Source organism: Fundulus heteroclitus, chromosome 22 (assembly GCF_011125445.2).
Source record: "Fundulus heteroclitus isolate FHET01 chromosome 22, MU-UCD_Fhet_4.1, whole genome shotgun sequence".
Classification (NCBI taxonomy): Eukaryota; Metazoa; Chordata; class Actinopteri; order Cyprinodontiformes; family Fundulidae; genus Fundulus; species Fundulus heteroclitus.
The window spans coordinates 39,890,972-39,910,545 of record NC_046382.1 but is presented as its reverse complement, the minus strand read 5'-3'; the positions used below and the strand labels follow the sequence as shown (position 1 = coordinate 39,910,545).

The window sequence follows — 19,574 nt, the reverse complement described above, 5'->3', positions numbered from 1 at the left end:
CTGATGGCGAGAATGTAAAACAATGAGAACTTTGAGTCCTGTGAAGGTGTTGCTCTGGCCTGTTTGTGGCCTGCTGGGAAATGTCAAAATGTTGGCAGTGAATCAGGGGAACTCCAGCTGCTTAACAGCCTAAATAAAACCCAGATAGACACAAAATATCCTTTTTTTTATCAAGTCCAAATTGCAACAATTACATGCCTTTTACTTCTGTTTTTGAGCTCCACCTACTCAGATAAATACGTTGAATAAATGTTCACCTAACCTTTTCTCTGTGCTGTTTCATGCTGGGTACATATCAGAATTTCCTTTCATAGAAAGCTACATAGAAAGGAGGCTGATTAAAGCAGAGAGAACGCAGGGAAACGATAAATGTCAGCCTGATGAAATAATGGAGTGGATGCAGTGAGAGCTGCACGGTCAGGTGATTAGCTTCAGCAGATTTATTATTACAAGCAGTCTCTTACATTGAATATATTGCAATATAAAAGAACATTAACTCAGGGTAGAAAAGACAAAGCACTTCTTTCTTCACCAACATGCAACATTTTTACGTAGGTTGCATAAAATATTCAAAAAGCATGCCAACATCGGCTGTGGTGGGGGGGGGGGAGAGCTGTGCACCACCAGGGCAACAAATGGATTAAAGTGTAAACAAAAGAAGGAACGGCTGTTGCTCACCACTCTCCGGTCCTCCTCACGTCACGCTGATGCACTCTCCTCAGCGCTCTCTCCTCTCTCTTCTCCTCCCTGCGTCTCCTCTGCCTCCTGCAGGCCAGCGCTCTGTAAAACTCCCTCTGTTTCAGCTCCTTCAGGCGCTGCAAGACAACCAACGCTCTAATCATTCGTACTACAATGAGTGCTGCATGCATTTTTAGAACTACAGGACGTCGTGTGACCAAAAAAAGTCTTTAAGTTGAAACTTTACTGTTTGCTGGGCCCTGGTGAGACATTGCGATGCACGGTGGACCTCTGGACAGGACAATGCATGAAAGTTCTGCTATGGTGACATGGTGGTACTTGGGTTTATCTGTTCTATCACTTGGGTTAAGAGATGTTGCAGTATACCTAAGACACTGGGCTCGTACCCACTGGTTTCATAAGGTGAAGCTGGCCATGTGACCTCGCCATGCTGACACCCGGCTCACAGCGTCGCACTCAGCCTTGGTAAGCGATAAGTGGTGCAGTTCCTGCTAGAATGTGGGGCTCAGGGCGGAGGAAAAGGCTGCACACCTCCAAATTGCGTATCAGCAACACAGGTCACTAGAAGTCGGCACTGAGAGTGCAGCTTGATTATCCAGATAAAAGCACCGTTAGTGTTCAGGTCTTTGGTCTAACTGGGTCACTGATCAATACGAAAGCAATAAAAACGTTTAAATTGTGTGTTCATGAGTTCTTTAGTTTCGGCCAACCTTGCAAACTTGTCTACAAACCTGTAGACGTACCAGTAGGCCGTCTTTGGTCCTGCAGGTACTATACTTAGCATTCATGGATAAATGTTTAGAAATTCACTTTTTTCCAGGGAGGTCTGAGTTCCAACCCAGCATGAATAATAATAATAATAATAATTACAATAATGATAATATAATCAAGGAATGTTTGTTTTATTCTTTGATTTAAATTTTAAAGCAATTTGATTTTCATTTAGATTTCATTTCATTCAATTGGACTTGATCTTTTTTTGTGTTTTAAGGCACATAAGGGTCAGAAGTAAATGGTATGTAACAGTAACAGATTTTTTTTGGAGAGGATAAAGTCAGAATGTGGAAATTAAATGGTGAAGAAAAACACGCACAAACAATAAAACAAAACAGAATTTTTTAGCAAAAATAAAACATATAACATTTTCCAATTAACAGTCTCATTAATGATCATTTAAAGACAAATTTTCTATCATAATTTGCTGTAATTTGTTGCCAGATTGTAATAATACGTTGAAAAGGTGCACTTAAACCCTTTTTGATGCCACTTTACGTGTTCTAAACTCTTTCTAATACCAATACATTTTTGAAGCAAGCAGCTAAGGAAGATTACGAGACTAAATGCAATCTTGTGTGCATATAAGACAATTTGTGGTGTGTGAATTTCTTTTAGGTGCTCTGCTTTCAGGATCCTGACGTAAAACATGGATGAGTCCTGAAGACTTGTGTTGTTCTGACCTGTGTGTGGCGCGCCGGGACACGTCCAAATGTTGGCAGTTAATGAAGACAACTGTTTCAGATTGTTTTAAAACTATAGAAGAAAATTACAGACCAAAGCACCTGATCTAAATGTACAAACATTTCAGCCACGTGTGTTCTTTCCAGTGTTTTCTTTATACAAACATGAGTTATTGTTTTTTTCTTCTATTTTATTTGATCTTTTGTTTGATCTTTACATGAGGATTTGAATGAACAGTAAGAAAAATCGGCAAAATGAAAAGCTATACATACAACACAAAAAAATTAAACAACTTTATACTTATAGGTTTATATATACTCTATATTGCGCTGTTAAATCAATTTTTTCCCCTTATTTCACGCTAGAATTAAATTACTGACGAATAGAGCTGTGTTTTTTTTTTAGATGCCTAATATTTTATGCACACCAATAAAATGATTACTACATTTTTTAATGCAGTGCAGCCCCATCTGACAAATACCCAGCCAGCTGCCACTGGCACTCACTAAGTCAGCAGAGTCAGCTTTAGCGCGGTCCAGATCAGCTTAATTCACTTACTGAGCTCCGTCTGCAGACCCACCGCTACTTACGCACCCGTGTGTGCGCGCGTCCCTGTGTGCGCGCGCGTGTCACAGATAACAATGATAATAACACAGGGATGAGTTCACATCACAGACAAACGGACAGATAGACAGTGAGGCGGGCAGTGGGACTGACAAATGGATGGGCGAACAAAAATAGACAGACGGATGAAACGCAGAGGCAGACAGACAGATGCAGGCAGGCAGGCAGGCAGGCGGCTGCAGTGGGGTTTGTTAAAGCTTGCTGCTGCTTGTAGCCTCTGCATTTGGTGGAAGGGTTGGATGTTGTGTTGGGGTGGAGGAAATGACAGCAGGGCTCACAGCAGGCTGTAATCACAAGGCCAGGGTATCCAGAACTATACAGTCTTCGGGATGAGAAGAAATCACCGCAAAGAAAACTTTGGAAACTTTCCGTGCCCAACAAGCTTAGATTGATTTACCAGGGCGGAGTAAATTAATACTGAGTCTGGACTTCATTAAAAGGCACATTCATATTGTTTTGAAGTTGGGTTCTGTTCTGTTTTTTTTATCAGCAGACAGTGTTCTACATGCAGCAGAACATTCTGTGAATGAGCTCAGTTTGGAGAACCAGATTAGTTCCCACCAGAGCGTTAACCAAACGGCCAATCAGAGCAGACCCAGTTCCTGCTATCTTAAACGAAAGTCCAATAACTGAAGACAGAAAAGGTCAGAGTCTGTAGGAATAATTGTTCTAAGTAAAACATGTACGGCGCAAGCAAGTGATTAAACTGAAACGTTTATCAAATGGAACCACTGATGAAAAGTAACCTTTTGAGTAATTTCACATTAAGATAATGTTGGATATGTTGTTACCAGTCCTCAGCCTACAGGCTAGGATTTTGAAAGAATATAAGTTAATCAAAAGAATTGGACAACCATATAATTGGATGTTTTTATTGTTAGCAGTCTAAATAAGAAATTAATAAGAAAAACTTTTGTGATTTTTTTTTTTTTTTTTTGCATAAATTTTTCATAATCTGTGTTTTGGAGTTGAACTCGGTGTCTTATATGGGATCCACTTCTCATTTAAAGTTCCAGCCTAAATTGCATTGTTCCATCATTTTATTCCACTCTTCAGCTTTTGTGTTTCTTCTTTCTCCTACTCTAAAAATTATACATTTTTAGAGTGACCCACTTGATTTTCTCAAACTTTGTCAAATGAGATCCTAAAATTAACAATCCGACTACAAAGACATATGCAGTCATAGTCAATAAATTATTTGTTGTTTTTTTTTCAAATACATTTATGTCAGTTTTTTTTTTTCAAAATACTTGACATGAACAGAAATGTAATATGTTTGTGTTATATTTATAAATTCAACTGTTTCTTTTTTTTTGTCATTGGTTTTACTTGATCAGGCACTGTAATTCTGACCTATAAATGTTCAGGGGCATTAATAAAAATGAATGAATGAATGATCCTTGATGCTTCACAGGTCCTCTTTTATGGAACGTGTGCTATGGTCCTTTAAAGGTTAGTTTATATATCAGTAACTCACTCTGGTTGCATACAAAGATTTTATGAAAGATTATCACATCCTACAGGCATATTAGTTGTATTTTTTGGTGTTTTACACTTTGTTTTTGCTCAATTTGTTAATAAATTATTCTGTACCTGTTTATTTACAATGACAACAATGGAAGTACAATACTGAACGTTGGTGTTCACTGAAACGGACGCTAAAACTGCTAGGATTTGACTGCAGAGTTGATTAACGTGAGTAAATGTTTTGATTTATACTAGCAATGCTCTTCTTAGCCTCTACGGTCTGAAGTAAAAACATTATTAATAGATGGATTGATTGGTTCTTACCTTGATGCTGTGTCCCTGTTTGCGTTTATAAATGGGAAATTAATTTATCTGTGATGTTCTGATATCAGGCTGTTCCAGTTACTGTTAGATTGGTGCATTTAATTAATAACGGTTGGTCTTCGATCACACCAAGTTGCCACTTTGCCACAAGGTATCTCAGAGGGTCAGGCTCGGTTTGGCATTACTATTATTAGTGATTTATTAATTTAATTTTATTTATTGTTATGCTTTCTGATATTTCTGCGGTGCAGCCTTTAGATGGCGCCACGTGTGTTTATTCACCCATTGTGCTCGGTGCTGGGGTTATTTTTAGGCTGAAAAAGGACCATCAAGACTTTAGGAACGTCTTAAAAATGTGCACATTTCCTGTTTTTTGTATTTCTGTCGCTAAGTTATCTTGGTCAACTTAATTTGCTGTATTTTGTTGTTGTGGTCGTTTTAAAGATTTCTTCGTGACAGCTTTTTTACAGCGGAACGTCTGTATGAAATACCAAACAAACCAGGTTATTTTCTGAGTAATTCATTTTGACATTTTAGGGGCATGTAGCGGATTTTGATGCATTTTAAATATTGTTCTTTTTGTTGTTTTGCTGTTCAAAAACCATCAGGAGCTCTCTCCTCAGAGGCTGGGCCTATGGCTGGCATTATGGTGACTGTGCCCTGGCTGGAGGGGAACGTTTGAGGCTATCAGAAAGTGCCGTGTTTGCACAGAGTCCTTTTGCCGATCTGGGATATTTAAATGGAACAGAACAGATCTTTAGTTTTGTTGGGTTCTAATATTATAGCCTCTGCCACTCTGCTTGCTTTAAAAATGATAACAATGCTTTCCTTTTCACCCTTAACGTAGAGTATAAAATCAAGGCTCATGTCCTTGCAATGAAAAATCTATTATGCTGAGTGTTTCTCTTTATGAGTTTTATTTTTATTTTTTTACTTTCCAGTATTGCAGCTACTTTTCAGTGTAAAGTTTAGACAAGCAGAGGAATGAAGTCACAGCTTAACTGACTCTTCTAAGTTTCTCCGACCATCGCACAGGTAAGACGTATAGCTGGACATGTACCAGGAGAAATAACAGCTCAAGTAAAAGTTCAGAAGCTGGGCCGCTGACGTGCTTCAACAGAAATGGGTTTTAGTGCAGGTGGACCTCCGAACTGCTTTGGCAGTGACCATAAGTAAAGCTTCCAGAATCATTTTGCTTTCTGACAGCTAAAGCAGGAAGTACGAGAAGGAGAGCAGTTTTCTCCAATTTGCTCAAATTAGAATTCAGTTTAAGTGAGGAAAGAGAAGCAAAGGGAACTGAACAGACGTTCAAAAGGTGCATCGAGGCACGCTGTAAGTTTTATGCCATAACATGACTGACATGCTAACCGATTTATGCTGTCAGGGTCTATATATTTATACAGTTTTTTTCAATAAGAAAAAGCTATACGAACAAGAAACAGATTATGGGACTGGTGATTTTGGTGATATTGAGTGGACTGGACACAGTTTGAGTCAGATTCTCCCTGTTTGAATTGTGCTTAACTAGTTTTTGTTAATAGTGAAGCTAAACTGGTGATAAGTGAACGGCACTCGGCTGGAAAACAGAGTCACAGAGAGTGTTGCGTTATAATGGCCTGCGCGGTGAAAGTGCATGGTTTTTTTTCTGTCATGCCAGAAACAGCTAGTTAAGCTGACATGTTTGGAGTTAGTATATAATATCTTTGAATTAGGTTAAAAAAAAATATAAAAACACCTGCTGCGGAGAGCGGTAATGGCTGCCAGTGTGTGTGTGTGTGTGTGTGTGTGTGTGTGTGTGTGTGTGTGTGTGTGTGTGTCTGGGACGGGGTTGGGGGTAGCAGTGCTTACAGTAAACTGGCAAATAAATCAGCCCTTCTTATTCTTTTCTTATCTTATTCCTCCTAAAACGTCGGATAAAGCAGCTACTCTATCCAGGGTTTAACAGCCTTGTTCACCTAGGTGACAGGGTTAAACAGACATAACGCCGTAAATCTGTTCCTTTTCATATTTTACATGGTGTCAGCAGCCCGGGCTCAGAAACGAGTTGAGATATTCATCAATCAAACATGAAACCATGCAGCACACAAGCTGATTATGAGACGATGAGCCCTTGGGCACAGGCTCTTTAAAGACCCCCTCCCCCCCTAAGCAGCAAATTAAATTGCTTTGTTAATTATACTGTAGGCTTACTGTAGCATTTGTGTGGAATTTACTGCACAGCTGTGTTATGTGGGAATTAATGAACAAATGCATTATTAAAATGTAAAATCAGCTCGCTGTTCTGCAGATACTTATTAGGATTTGACTTCATTAGTAATGAGATTTTTGCATGCTCCCTCCGCTTATTTGCTTATTTATCTAGAATAAGACAAACCGGTCCAAGGTCTGTGTGTGTGGTGTCTCACTGCTCTGCAACTATCCCTAATCCAAGGCTGCGCTTATTACGTTTGTTTTCCTTTTACGTAATAAACTTAGCATGAAGTCCTGCTGGAGATGCCAAAGGGCCAAAGTCAACAAACAAAAGAAGGCCAGCTTCTTTTCTTTCATGGTGTTCTACCTCCATGCAGCCTGCAGGTGCGGGCAGATTGGCTTCAACAGAACGCTGGCAGTGAGGATCATAAGGTTAGGCATCTACAATGCTGTTGAAAAGTATTTACTCCGCTTCAGACTGATTCCTCCTCTTTGAGTGTTTTTAATTTAACATTTTTTGCCATGTTTCAGATCAACAGATTTCACTGTTAGACAGAGATAACCGGAGCAAGTAGAAAGCACAGTTCTCGAATGGTGGTTTCATTTAAGAAGGGAACAAGCTAAATGGACTAATCGGGCCAGTTATGAAAACGTGATTGCTCCCCTTTTAAAGTAATGAATAACAATATTTTTTGGAAGCTTGAGTTTGACCACGATGACTGCCAGACCTGTAAGGCGAAAAAACTGCTAAACTAGAACCTGTTGCTCGACAGGAAGTAGGTAAAAAGATCTCAAAAGGCCACATATCAAGCCCCGATCTGCAAAAACTCAAGAAAAGAGAAGAAATGAAGTCACTGGCATCCATCGGTCTGGAAAAGGGAACATCACGATTTCTAAGGCTTTGGGACTCCAGAGGGAGTCCACAACCTTCCCAATAATGACCGGTACCAAATTTATGAGTGCAAATAATAAAGAGTGCAATGATGACTCATCCTGGAGGTACTGAATGAACCCAGAAAACCATCTAAAGCATTCCCTAGTCTCAGTAAAAGGTCAGTGTTCATGATTCAAAGATAAGAAAGGTCTGGCTCACATTGGTTACCAACCATTGGAATATCCCCTAAGTCTTTTGGGAAAGTAGTCTATTGGAAGATAGAACAAAACGGGCAGCTGGTGTAATACTAACAGGAGTTTAGAACAATAATCTAATGCAGACAAACATGGTGGTGTTGGTGTGATGAACTGGGGCTTCTTCGCTGCTTCAGGACCTGGACAACTGGCTGGAGACCGTAACGTCCCCTCTGCATCAGAAAACTTTAAAGGATAATGTCCGTCCATCAGCGGCTGAGCTAAAGCACACTTTGGGTAATCCACAGCACCGCAGCATCTCTGAATTACAAAAAAAGGATATGGTTGCAGCTCGTACTTAAATCTAATTCAGATCCTGTAACGTGTGGCTGAATTAAAGCAGTTCTGCAAAATAAAAAGAAGAAGGCAGCTCCACTGGGACGTCTAAGACTCACTGCCAGCGAGTGCAACGCTTGGTAGCAGTCGTTGCCAGCAAAAAAGCTATCAGAACCGATCGGCCCCAGAGGGCCACCGTTGTATGGATAGCTTGTTTGTTCAATGAAAACTGCTTCATGTATTTACCCGGGTTCACTTTGTCTGATAATACATTTTTATTCATAATATGAAACATTTAAGTAGTAAAAAAGGCAAAAACAGGAAAAACTTGACATGAGTGATCTGTTTTGGTTGGAAACACCTCAAACATTTTAAATCCTTTTTACATAAAACGTCCTCTTAAATAAAACTTATTGAACAATAAGCCAAAAAAAATATCTATTTATTTTTTTCTGCTAAATGTGGGTTGTACTTTTAAAAGGAAAACATTTCCACCTCTTTATGACAAACGGAGCATTATGGTTTATCTCAGACAGACCATTCGCATCTGTCACAGAAGCAAAAAGCGTTTTTATGACGTACCGCCTTTCTGAAAACAACATTAATGCCAAAAAGATGACCGTGAACTAAAAAAAGCGGGCGGCGTGGCTGGATGTGTGCAGGCAGGAGAATATTACTGCTGGAAAATCCATTTCCTGCAAATGTTGCAGTCTCCAACAATATGCCCTAAATGCTCCTTGTCCTCCAAAAAACCTAATAACTCTGACACGCCGCTAACTCTGACAAATATTATGGCTCTTTCATTGGCCTGCAAGTGAACAAATGATAATTGTGGCAAATACATGCCTCCTAGCATCTATAATTTTGAAAGGATCAGAACCGCTGCAAGCTCTCAGCCCTCCACTCATCCACTTTTAGCAAACTGTGGTTAGATAAGTAACCAGAGACTGCAAATTTTAAAACACAAATACAAATATATATATATACATATATATATATATATATATATATATATATATATATATATATATATTGTTATTTATCTGTCTTTTTAATATTTATCTTTAGGCATTTCAGGCATTGTAGCTGCTCTGTGTGTAACAGACTGAATGATCTGCTGTTTATACAGTAGCATGCTAAAGTATTCACGCACCTTAATCCTTAAACCAGATTTTTCTCACACTACAAGAAAAAAAACCCGCTAAATTAACACAGTGAGATTTTATGCGCTAGATCAACACAAAGCAGCACATTATTGTGAAATGACAATAAAATGGTTTGTGGTTTCCGTCACCTTCCCTGCAGGGTTGTAGAAGCTGTAAGCTTCCAAAGTGGTCCTGGGTATGTCTCTACCACATGTTCACTGGAGATACTGACATTTCTGATCAATTTCTATTGCTAAGTAACCCAAGCTCAGGCAGATTTTAGGGAGAGGATCCGCAAGCGTTACATTTTCAGTCCTGCCACAGATTGGATAAGGTTTATACTTTGACTGGACCATTCTTACACATGAATATGTGGAATCCAAACTCTTCAGTTGCAGCTTGTAATGTGTTTAGACTCCTTATCCTGCTGGGCAGTGAAGCTCTACCCCAGTCTCAACTCTTTTGCAGCCTCTAAGAGGTCTTTTTTCCAATATTTCCCTGCATACTGACTCATTTGCTACAGAAAAGCATTGCAACACCAAGATGCTGCCACTGCCATGTGTCACCCTGGGGATGGGGTTTTCACTGTGATTTGAAGTTAGTTTCCCTGACACGGTGTTTTGCAGGCCAGAAAGGTCAATTTTGGCATCATATTGCCCAGAGCACCTTCTTGTAGAACTTCTGGTGATGCTCCCTAGGCAGCAGCACTCTTCGCACTACCGTGTATTCAGGTATATATCAGAGTACGTGTCATTATTAGTGATCACCACACGTTTCACATTTTTGTTAAAACAAAAAAAAAAGGAAAATTAATTTTCATTTTGCTTTTATTTCACAGCAGTGCACTACTTTGTGTTTGTCCAAAACAAAGAAAATCTCAATACAATACATTGAAGCTTGTGGTTGTAATTGGAAAAAATGTTGCAAAAATTCAAAGGGTATGAATACTTTTGCGAGGCATTGTATTATACTACCATACGTTTTTTGGAGCTGGGTTGATGGAGGAAACCTCTGTGCGCCTTGTTGAAGCCAGCTGACTCACCTGCTTGTGATGGTGGTCGTAGGAGTTAATATGGTTCTCGTACTGCTGCTGTCTCACATACTGCTTGTTGCACAGCTCACAGTAAAACCTGGAGTCTCCTTCATCCTGTAGTGAGATAGAGAGAAAAGGAGGAAAATTATTTATTAGATGCATATGACTTTTTTTTCTCCATTGAGCATCTTTGTAAAGATCCAAAAATCAGATCACTTGAGAAAGAAACAGCCCCTCATCTCTGTGGTGACTTCCTCTTGAAGAATTATCCGAATTGTTTTGCTGAGGAATGTATTTATTAATCATGTATTATAATCATACATCCGTAAAATAACGGCTGCATGTACAGTCGCTTGTGTTTTGAACCTTCCTTGGTAACATGTCTGAGTCCAGCTGGACGGGATTGCTGGCTGACAGCAAACATTCCTCCCTATATGCAACAAAGCGTTGGGTCTGCTGTGACACGTTCTTATGCTGTGGTGAACGCCTGATATCAGACCCGCCGTAGTCATGGAAGTAGTAGAAACAACCTTCACCCATGGGCCAGTCCAGCAGTTGGTCACCATGGAGACTGAACCAGACTCATAGCCAGATGATGCTGACCAGGCAGGTACAATGATTTGTTAGGGCTCTGCCACTGCTCCTTTGGTCTTGGGATGTGGGACAGGTTGTGGATAAACTTGTTGGTTGCATTAAGGCAAAAAAGAATTCTCACAAAACGAAATCTTTATTTCACAATAAAAAGTCTGCAAGAATTTCAGCAAAAGTAATTTTTTTTGTTTAGTTTAGTATTGGGTCTCTCTAAAGTGTCCTTAGGTGTGAGTGTGTGTGTGAATGGTTGTTTGTCCTGTCTGTCTCTGTGTTGCCCTGCTATAGACTGGCGACCTATCCAGGGTGTACCCCGCCTCTCACACATTGAATGATGGAGATAGTCACCAGCACCCCTCGCGACCCCATGAGGGATAAGCGACTCAGAAAATGGATGGATGGATGTTTAGTATTGAGGTGTATTTGGAGTATTTAGAGTATACAATGCTGTACCGTCTTTGCCACCTTACAGATTTGGTGCGTTTTTGCTTCTTTGCCATGCTTACATTTTTAGGATGATCAAAAAAAATCTAACAAACAGTAAAGACAAAATGCAGTTTTGAAATGGTTTCATTTAGGAATGGAAATAAACCAGAACAAAAAGAAATTCTAGATGAGAAACAACGTCCTGTCTGAGGCTTTGAGATAACAGCGGAAGTCGTTATCCAACACTGGAAGAACCACGGACCAGCGGTGAAGCTTCCCAGAAGGGGCTGGCCAGCCAAAGAGTGCATTGACAGCTCATCCAGGAGGACGCCACAGCTGCCTCAGTTAAGCTAGCTCGTGTTATCAACAATAGGAAAGAGACTGGGCTGCAAAAATGTCAACTCAACATCAAATATTGGCACAGTCTTAATAAAAAATGTCTAAACATTAACACTGACTATATGCAAGTAGTTATATTCTTGTATAATCTATCTGTGCAGGCATTGGCTATGCCCACCTATGCAACTGTATCCACTAAAAAAAATTGTAATTCACTGGAGAAAACCAGTGCTGACCACAGAGAAGACAAAAGCTAATGTGAAAAACCATCTTCAGGCTTATATCAGGAAGATAATTCCATGTTGATGGTCCAAAGGGGCAGTTTAAGAACATAATAAAATTGACTTGATTTCCGAAATGAACAAAGATCTTTCTTAACTGCCGACCACAGTTTAAGAAAAGTATTGTAGTGTTGGCAGAGGGCTAAAGGCCAAGAATGCATTATTCAGAGGAAGAATGTTCTTTTGCATATTGTATTTTAACAAAAACTGTTTCTCTGGACAACTTCTCTTTGTTTGAGGTTTATCTGCATTTTCAACTCTAATTCTAATCTATAGCGACTTACATTTGAATCAGCTGTGAAAACCTTATCTGCTTTCAAACAACACCCTACACATGGAAGCAGATGTCTTGGCTCACACAGGACATTTTCCACATCTTCCCGGAAACGTCACAAAGACTGAGTGCCATGACACACAAAGAGAGACTGAACAGTCACACAGGCATGAAAGAGGCTCGTTCAACTTATAAACTATGACTGATGAAATAAATCCTGAAAAACACCCTTCCCATCCTGTTTGTGTAATTATAAATCAAGACTCTCTCTTAGAATTGGCCATAAAATAAAAATGAAAACAAAAGTGTGTAGGTGGGACTGGTGAGTTACAGTCAGAGCCAGCATGCGCAGTAAAATGTGTTTATGGTGATGTGTATTCATCTTACTCAGGCTTTTAATTTGTTACCTGTCATGTAGTGTGTGTGTGTGTGTGTGTGTGTGTGTGTGTGTGTGTGTGTGTGTGTGTGTGTGTGTGTGTGTGTGTGTGTGTTTCAGACTTTTTCATAGAGAGTGATGGTGTCTCTTTGGCTTCCAGTACCTAATGGGTTCTTCAATCACAGCTACTGACCAGTGAGTGGATGAACAAACAGAAAGGGAGAGAGGTGCTGTGAGAAGTTTACAGACACTCAACTGGCCAATCCATCCATCCATCCATCCATCCATCCATCCATCCATCCATCCATCCATCCATCCATCCATCGTCTAAACTCGGCTATCCATGCCAAGTTTGAACCACGTTTTCACTAACACTGAACATCCTCCTAACAGTGTCAAGGGTGATTAATGTTTAGCTATTTTCCGTTATACACGGTACAGTTATATAAGCGTTCCATCCAGGGACGATAGGAAACATCTGTTTTGGGTTCAGTGGTCCTCGTGGTCCACGTCACGTTGCCATTTATGTAACTGTCACCCTATAAAAAAGACCATGAGGATCATGCTGTTGGGATTTTGCTGAACGGAAACGTGAATGTGCAGCTCGGTGTTTGTAGAGAATAAAAGTCCCCCTGCTGGTTGAAGATGGAGAAGCAGCTTGTTCTCATCGCAATCTGTTTTTTTTTTTTTTTCTAGTTCCTTTCTCTCCCACATCAATTGGTGACCCATAGAGGGAGTGAATCAAAGAAGGGAGAAGGGAAAAGGCTGCCTAATAGTGAAAAAGATTTCCCTGGATGGGTCAAAATTGGGCACTTGGCAGCCTTGAATAATTGATAAATCTCCCAGCTGTGTCATTGTGGCCCCGACATTTAGTGACCACAAGATACTGGAACAAACTCTGGCTCTTGTCCAGTTGACGGTCCAGCTATAATATCATAGCGTGACACAGCGGTTCACCAGCTTCCTGTACTCAGCTTCCTGTCCATCGCTGATGCATCCAACAACTGCAGTATGAGTCCTGGAGATGATATAAATCTGTCTTGTATTGGAAGTCTGAGGTGTGAAGAGTGAAAAGGAATGGTGCGAGTACATTCCCCTGTGGTGCTCCTGTGCTGCTGAATACCTGGTTAGACACACAGTCCTTCATTCTCAGAAATCAAGAGCACAAGTTTGAATTTATTTTGCATTTCCTCCATGCCACGCTTCATGCATACAGCCACACACAATTTAGTAAAAGGTTCCTAAGCAGGTAGCACCTCAACCACGTTTTTAGTATCCATCAGAAACGTCTGGTACAATACTTTATCTTCTCCAGAAGTCATTTGGCTTGTCCAGGTTGGCAGCTGCATATTTTAGTAGAGCTTAAAGGAGAAGAGGCTACTACCCACTAAAGTCATGGCGATGGAAAACTCGCTTTACTGTGGAGAGTGACACTGTTGTTCCACTTCATAGTAGACTTGGTCCTTGGTAGTTCTTTGGTTGTCTATTAACATCCACACATATGTCCTTTCATAACATTTTGTGTCTTCTTTCAGGACTTAGAAAAACAACATTTCTCAATTACTTGTACACTGGGTGTTTAAGGAAAAACCTTTGTCTTTACTTAGGTATAATAATTTTATTTGTATTCCCATCCTGCCCAAATCTAGTCAAAACACAAACATTGAAAGAAGGGCCTTGTTGGTCCTTTAACCCAAATGGACTTTCAGTCACATTTAAACATCCATCAATATGTTTATGTGGACATATTTTTACTTTTCCATCACAATGAGTTGTTGTTTAGATGGCAGACGATGTCATTTTTACGATGTCGCTATAAAAAATGGTTCTTGGGGAGTGGGCCTTAACTTTTTCCACTTACAAGACTTTGTAGAACAGTTAGCACAACCTATTGAAATATTTGGGTGAAAGTGTGTACATATTTAAACTCTAATGTGTAATGTTGACACTGTGTGCATTAGAGAAAATGTTTTAATAAATTGAAATCATCATTCAATTGTTGGATTTTAAAACCATTGAAGTTGCATGTTTAATCATACCCCTCCATACATAGTTCAAATAAGTCACGTTTCACTCACTTTTAATGATCAAAACCCTTCCTTCATTTAATTTGAATGCGTGTGTCCCGTGGTTCTGTCCCAAAAAGTTTTAACATGACTGAGACAACTTTCTGTGCCTTTGTATTTTCTTGTGCAGCTCTAGTTAGATGACAACGAGCCGTAAAGAACTTCTAATTCCATACATAGAGTCCATACAGCAATGTCTTGGTTACCGTTTCCATTTTAAGTTTCACTAAAAGCCGTACGACCCATCATCTTAATAATGTTATCATGTCAGTAAGAATCTCACAGCCATGAAAGAAACACCCTCTGGATACAGATCACAATATGATCACCAACGTGTCTATGGCTTGGGTAGACAAAGACAGAGGCAGCAATGAATAAATAGAAGAAATATCAGCTTATATGTCAATTTCAATGTCAATGTCAAATGTATTTATATAGCACTTTAAAACAGGCATAGAACTGCACCAAAGTGCTGTACAAGAGTGACAACAACACAAATGAATAAAAACAAAGTATCAAACACTAGTTTAATTAAATGCCAAAGAATAAAAATAAGTTTTAAGAAGCAATTTAAAATGATCCAGGCTGTGGGCAGATCTAATTTGGAAAGGTAGATTGTTCCATAGAGAAGGAGCAACAGCAGAAAAAGCCCGATCTCCTTTCCTCTTAAGTCTGGTCCGAGGAACTGTTAGTAAAAGCTGATTATTAGAACGTAGGGTTCTGGACATGGGCTGAAATTTTAAAAGTTCCAGAAGATAAGGGGGAGCTAATCCATTTAAAGCTTTATAAAAATTAATAAGAGAATCTTAAAATCTATTCGATAAAAAACAGGCAGCCAATGTAAAGAGGCCAGTATGGGCCTTATATTGTACGCCATAATAACATTTTTCCCGAACACTAAACTGACCCACCTCTCAAGCAGAAAATATAAAATCAAACTTGGTTTGCCATGTTATATCTTTTAATTCCTGGACCCCCCTCAAGGCCTTCTCTGAATATTTCTGACAGTCCTGCCAGCTCACTACTGACAAACACACACACAGTTTCACTTGGTTAATGGAAGATTGATTTATCTTTAAAAGTTGGTTAAAATTCAATCTGTGTCTTAACCCTCAGTTGATGTCTGCCCACAAGTTTGTGTCTCAGAGAAATGCACACGAAGCCTGCAGCAGAGGAAGAACCTCGGTCTAAATGCAGACTGAATAAGTGATAAAGAACAGATCGAAGTCACCAGAGACGCAGAGGGAAAAAAAAAAAATCCAGCTTTGTTTAATCCTTCACTGTCCCAAAAAGGCCACCATGTTTGACCATTACATCAGGGATCTCCCGCTTCAGTCAGCATTAGCTCCTCAGACTAGTGATTACTGCATCTACCGTAATCCCATTAAGCATCAAATTTATGTTGCATTATTCTATTACCAAACGAAACATTACATTTGCATTATTTAATCAGGGATGGCGTTGCTTTGCATTATGTCATTAAAGATGTCGTGGGGTTGCATTAGCCTGCTGAAGATGGCTTTGGAGTTCCATTAACCATGGCCAGCTGGACGGCTTGGAAATTGCTGTTCAGTAATCTCAAATTAAAACACATTACAGCTCAGAAGCTTTTTCTGCACAGCCCTCACTGCAAAACAACAGGACGAATGCGCTTGTTGCTATGAGGAAATTACAGTTTTATATGCCTATTTATCCAACTGAGGGAAAGATTTGAGGAAGAGTTTGTGGAAATTGCCTGACCTAGCGTGTGAATGAATTTTTCAAAACCCACAGGAGCAACTCTCTGATGTACAGCTGTGAGGAGAAAAACTGACCTCCTAGAGCCAGACAGCTCTCCAGCTTTCACTCCAAGGTTGTAGTGTGCAGAATTACCCCAGAAAGCAGCTTGTTGTGTCTTACCGCTCTCTGTTCTTCAAATGTTAAACTATGGATGTGATACTGTGCATGCAGAATACAGTAAAATAATATACGCAGCTTATTCTAGAACTCTGAGAATGAGTTAAAGCTAAAGCCACACAACAGAAAATGACTATGTTAAACACACATCAGATGTATTATTATTTTTTATTTTTTCCCGGTAATTACTTAGATATCCATCTGTCCATCCTTTCATTGACTTCTGCGTATCTGTGATCACGTTGCGGGGGTTACAGTACTGGGAGGGTAACCGGGGTGAGATCTCAGGTTGTTTCTTAGTCCTGATGGGGTATATATTCCCTCTAGGGCAGGGGTCGTCAACCCCGGTCCTCAGTCAGGACCCACTGTCTTGCATGTTTTAGATGTGTGTGCTTCAGCACACCTGAATTAAATAATTGCAGGACCTCCTCAGCAGCCATCAAGGGCTGCTGAGGTACACACAGAACGAGTACCGTGCATCCGGCAATAACACTGTCTGCTAACACTACGACTTTCCTCGCTCGTGAAGTGTGAATTGCATAAAACACTTTTGTCACTGCCGGCAATCCAGTCCATTTCTTTCACAAATTTATCCCATTTCTTTCGGACCTTTTGATATACCGGCCAAGTATGTAGCGATACTTTCTGGCCTGCACTAGACCGCGGTGAAGTTGGTTTGACATTGGACATTCAGGCTCCGCGGAGTCAGCGGAGCACTCTTGAGAATCAAAAATCAAATCAGATTTGTTGACGGTCCCTAACTGTACCACCACGTATGGGAGGAGGAAACTGCTGAGAGACGCTGGCCGAAATCAGAGTCCTTGAACCGGATCAACCGTGAGCTAGATCCCGCTGACTGAATGTCCAATATCAAACCAACTTCACAGCGGTCTGCACTAGGCCTATAACCGAAACTACAGCCACCAACTACGCACCTAGAAGGCATTTTATCTTGTAATTAGTTCAACAATATTTTTTATAAGCGCTTGCTCAAAGTACACGTGGATCCACAGATTTGGTGTGTGAAAGAAGATTGTGGAAAACATACATATATCATGGTTCGCCGTACCGGTTGTGCAATGTAAACAATGCGTGTTTCTATGCAAGTTCGATTCGCGCATTCTCGGTGTTCTTGAACTGACGTCACATGTCGGAAATGGCCGATCGTAAACGGAGGCAGCACTCAAACGCGGGACCTGTGCCTGGAAAACCCCAAGGGGCGGCACCCAGGAGGCATCCTGATCAGATGTCCTGACCACCTCAGCTGAGTCCTTTCGATGCAGAGAAGTAGTGGCTCCCCCCGGATGACAGAGCTCCTCACCCTATCTCTGAGGATGGCTCCAGTCACCCTGGCTACTTGAAGTTTGTACACAAGTTTGTGTGTTAACAACTTGCTTTCTGTACTGGTTTCTCTGATGTTATTCCTGCTGTATTTTTATACATTTTATTCTAGCAGTGTCACCTATTGTTTAGGAGGAGAACTGCAGTGAGTGCATTGCAGGTCAAGCGTTCATGGAAAAGAAAAAAAGTCACTGACCTGACCAGAGAACTATAATTGTGCAGATTTTTCTTCCACGTCTTGTGACAATACCAAATTAGAAGCTGGTCTTTTAAATTTGATAATGTAGTTTTTCCTCCTCCCCCCCTCAAAGAAATAACATTAGATAATATTTTAGGATGTCTTGCTCTGCTCAATATCTTGAAATGTATTACTTTTGCTGAAACAAAGCTGGCGGCTGTAACTAATTTGATTTTCCATGTCTTGTAACTGGCTTGATAAGTCTGAAGTGTGAAGTGAAGCTCCTCTGCAGCCTCGCACGCTCGCCGAGCAGATCCTGTAAATGACTTTCATACTGACAGATCTCTCTTCGCTCGCCTCCCTCAGGGTTATGTTCTTTCTCCAAGCTCGTACTTTCTTAACACTAATGACGAACCGCAGCCACCATGAAGACGGACGCTTTTATCAAGCTGGAGGGAGGAAAAATAGAGAAAATGGACAGACTCTCTACGCTGATCGTTCTGTTCTATGATGAAATCATTTCTGCTTTGCCACGAAAATTAAGGAAAAGGTCACAACCTCCTTTTCAGGCTTTGTCTAAGAAAGATAAGAAAATCCTATAGTTGCTTATCTTTTGGCTGCATGTTAAGATAATTACATCAGTTAGGCATTGCAGCGTCCATTTCTCCTTCTGTGAATGAGTTTTTGCCATGGTTTCACAGCAGAAAAATGAATGCAAACCAATGGGAGAATTACATGGTGAAAAAGCTCTAAAAAGATAATACCACAGGACCCAAGGACACACTACAGGGATTGTGTTAGTCTATTGGTGGTAATTCAGATCATTCTTGCATGCCAAATTGGCATACAGGCATACAAACACTACAGCTTTTTACCTGCACATAAATAGATCTGTTTTCAAAAAGAACGAAGACTTGAAAAGTTATCTCCAGGGATATTAAAATTGTTTTAATTAATAGGAAACTTAAGTTAAATAAAAAGTTTGTGTGTGTGTTATAACCAACTATTATATTATATTATATTATATTATATTATATTATATTATATTATATTATATTATATTATATTATATTATATTATATTATATTATATTATATTATATTATAGTCGGTGCTTCTCTGGGAAAAATAGATCTCATTAATCTACTATAAGGATATGCAGGTTTCCTTAGGACCACAGTGTGCCAAGGCCAAAACTGAGTTTTAATTCCCTTATTTCCTCCATGATGAGTCCCGTACGAGATCTTTTACTTAAATTGTCTTTTGAATATTTGCTGGAAATTGGACAGGGAGGGAGGATAGCTGCAGAACTAGAATGAGCAGGCCTCGACAACAGCAGCTGTTTTAATGCAGCGAGTTAAGTTGATTATAAAGGAGGACACTACACACTGCAGTTGCACTCTGGGATGGGATGGTGTCCATCTGAGAGCGGGATTCCCTTCCATTGTGCGCTCTGCAAACTTCAT

The 19,574-nt window shown here is 40.0% G+C and overlaps 1 protein-coding gene across 1 annotated transcript in view; it reads right to left on the bottom strand.

The window, feature by feature from the left end:
• The window catches only part of LOC105933296, a 146,841-nt gene that overhangs the window by 57,085 nt on the left and 70,182 nt on the right, over nucleotides 1-19,574 (bottom strand). Inside the window, exons 2-3 of the mRNA XM_036126085.1 lie at nucleotides 10,354-10,458; nucleotides 679-815 (exon numbers count right to left, since the gene is read on the bottom strand). Coding sequence (XP_035981978.1) covers nucleotides 679-815; nucleotides 10,354-10,458 — 242 coding nt within the window. The remainder of the gene's footprint in view (nucleotides 1-678; nucleotides 816-10,353; nucleotides 10,459-19,574) is intronic.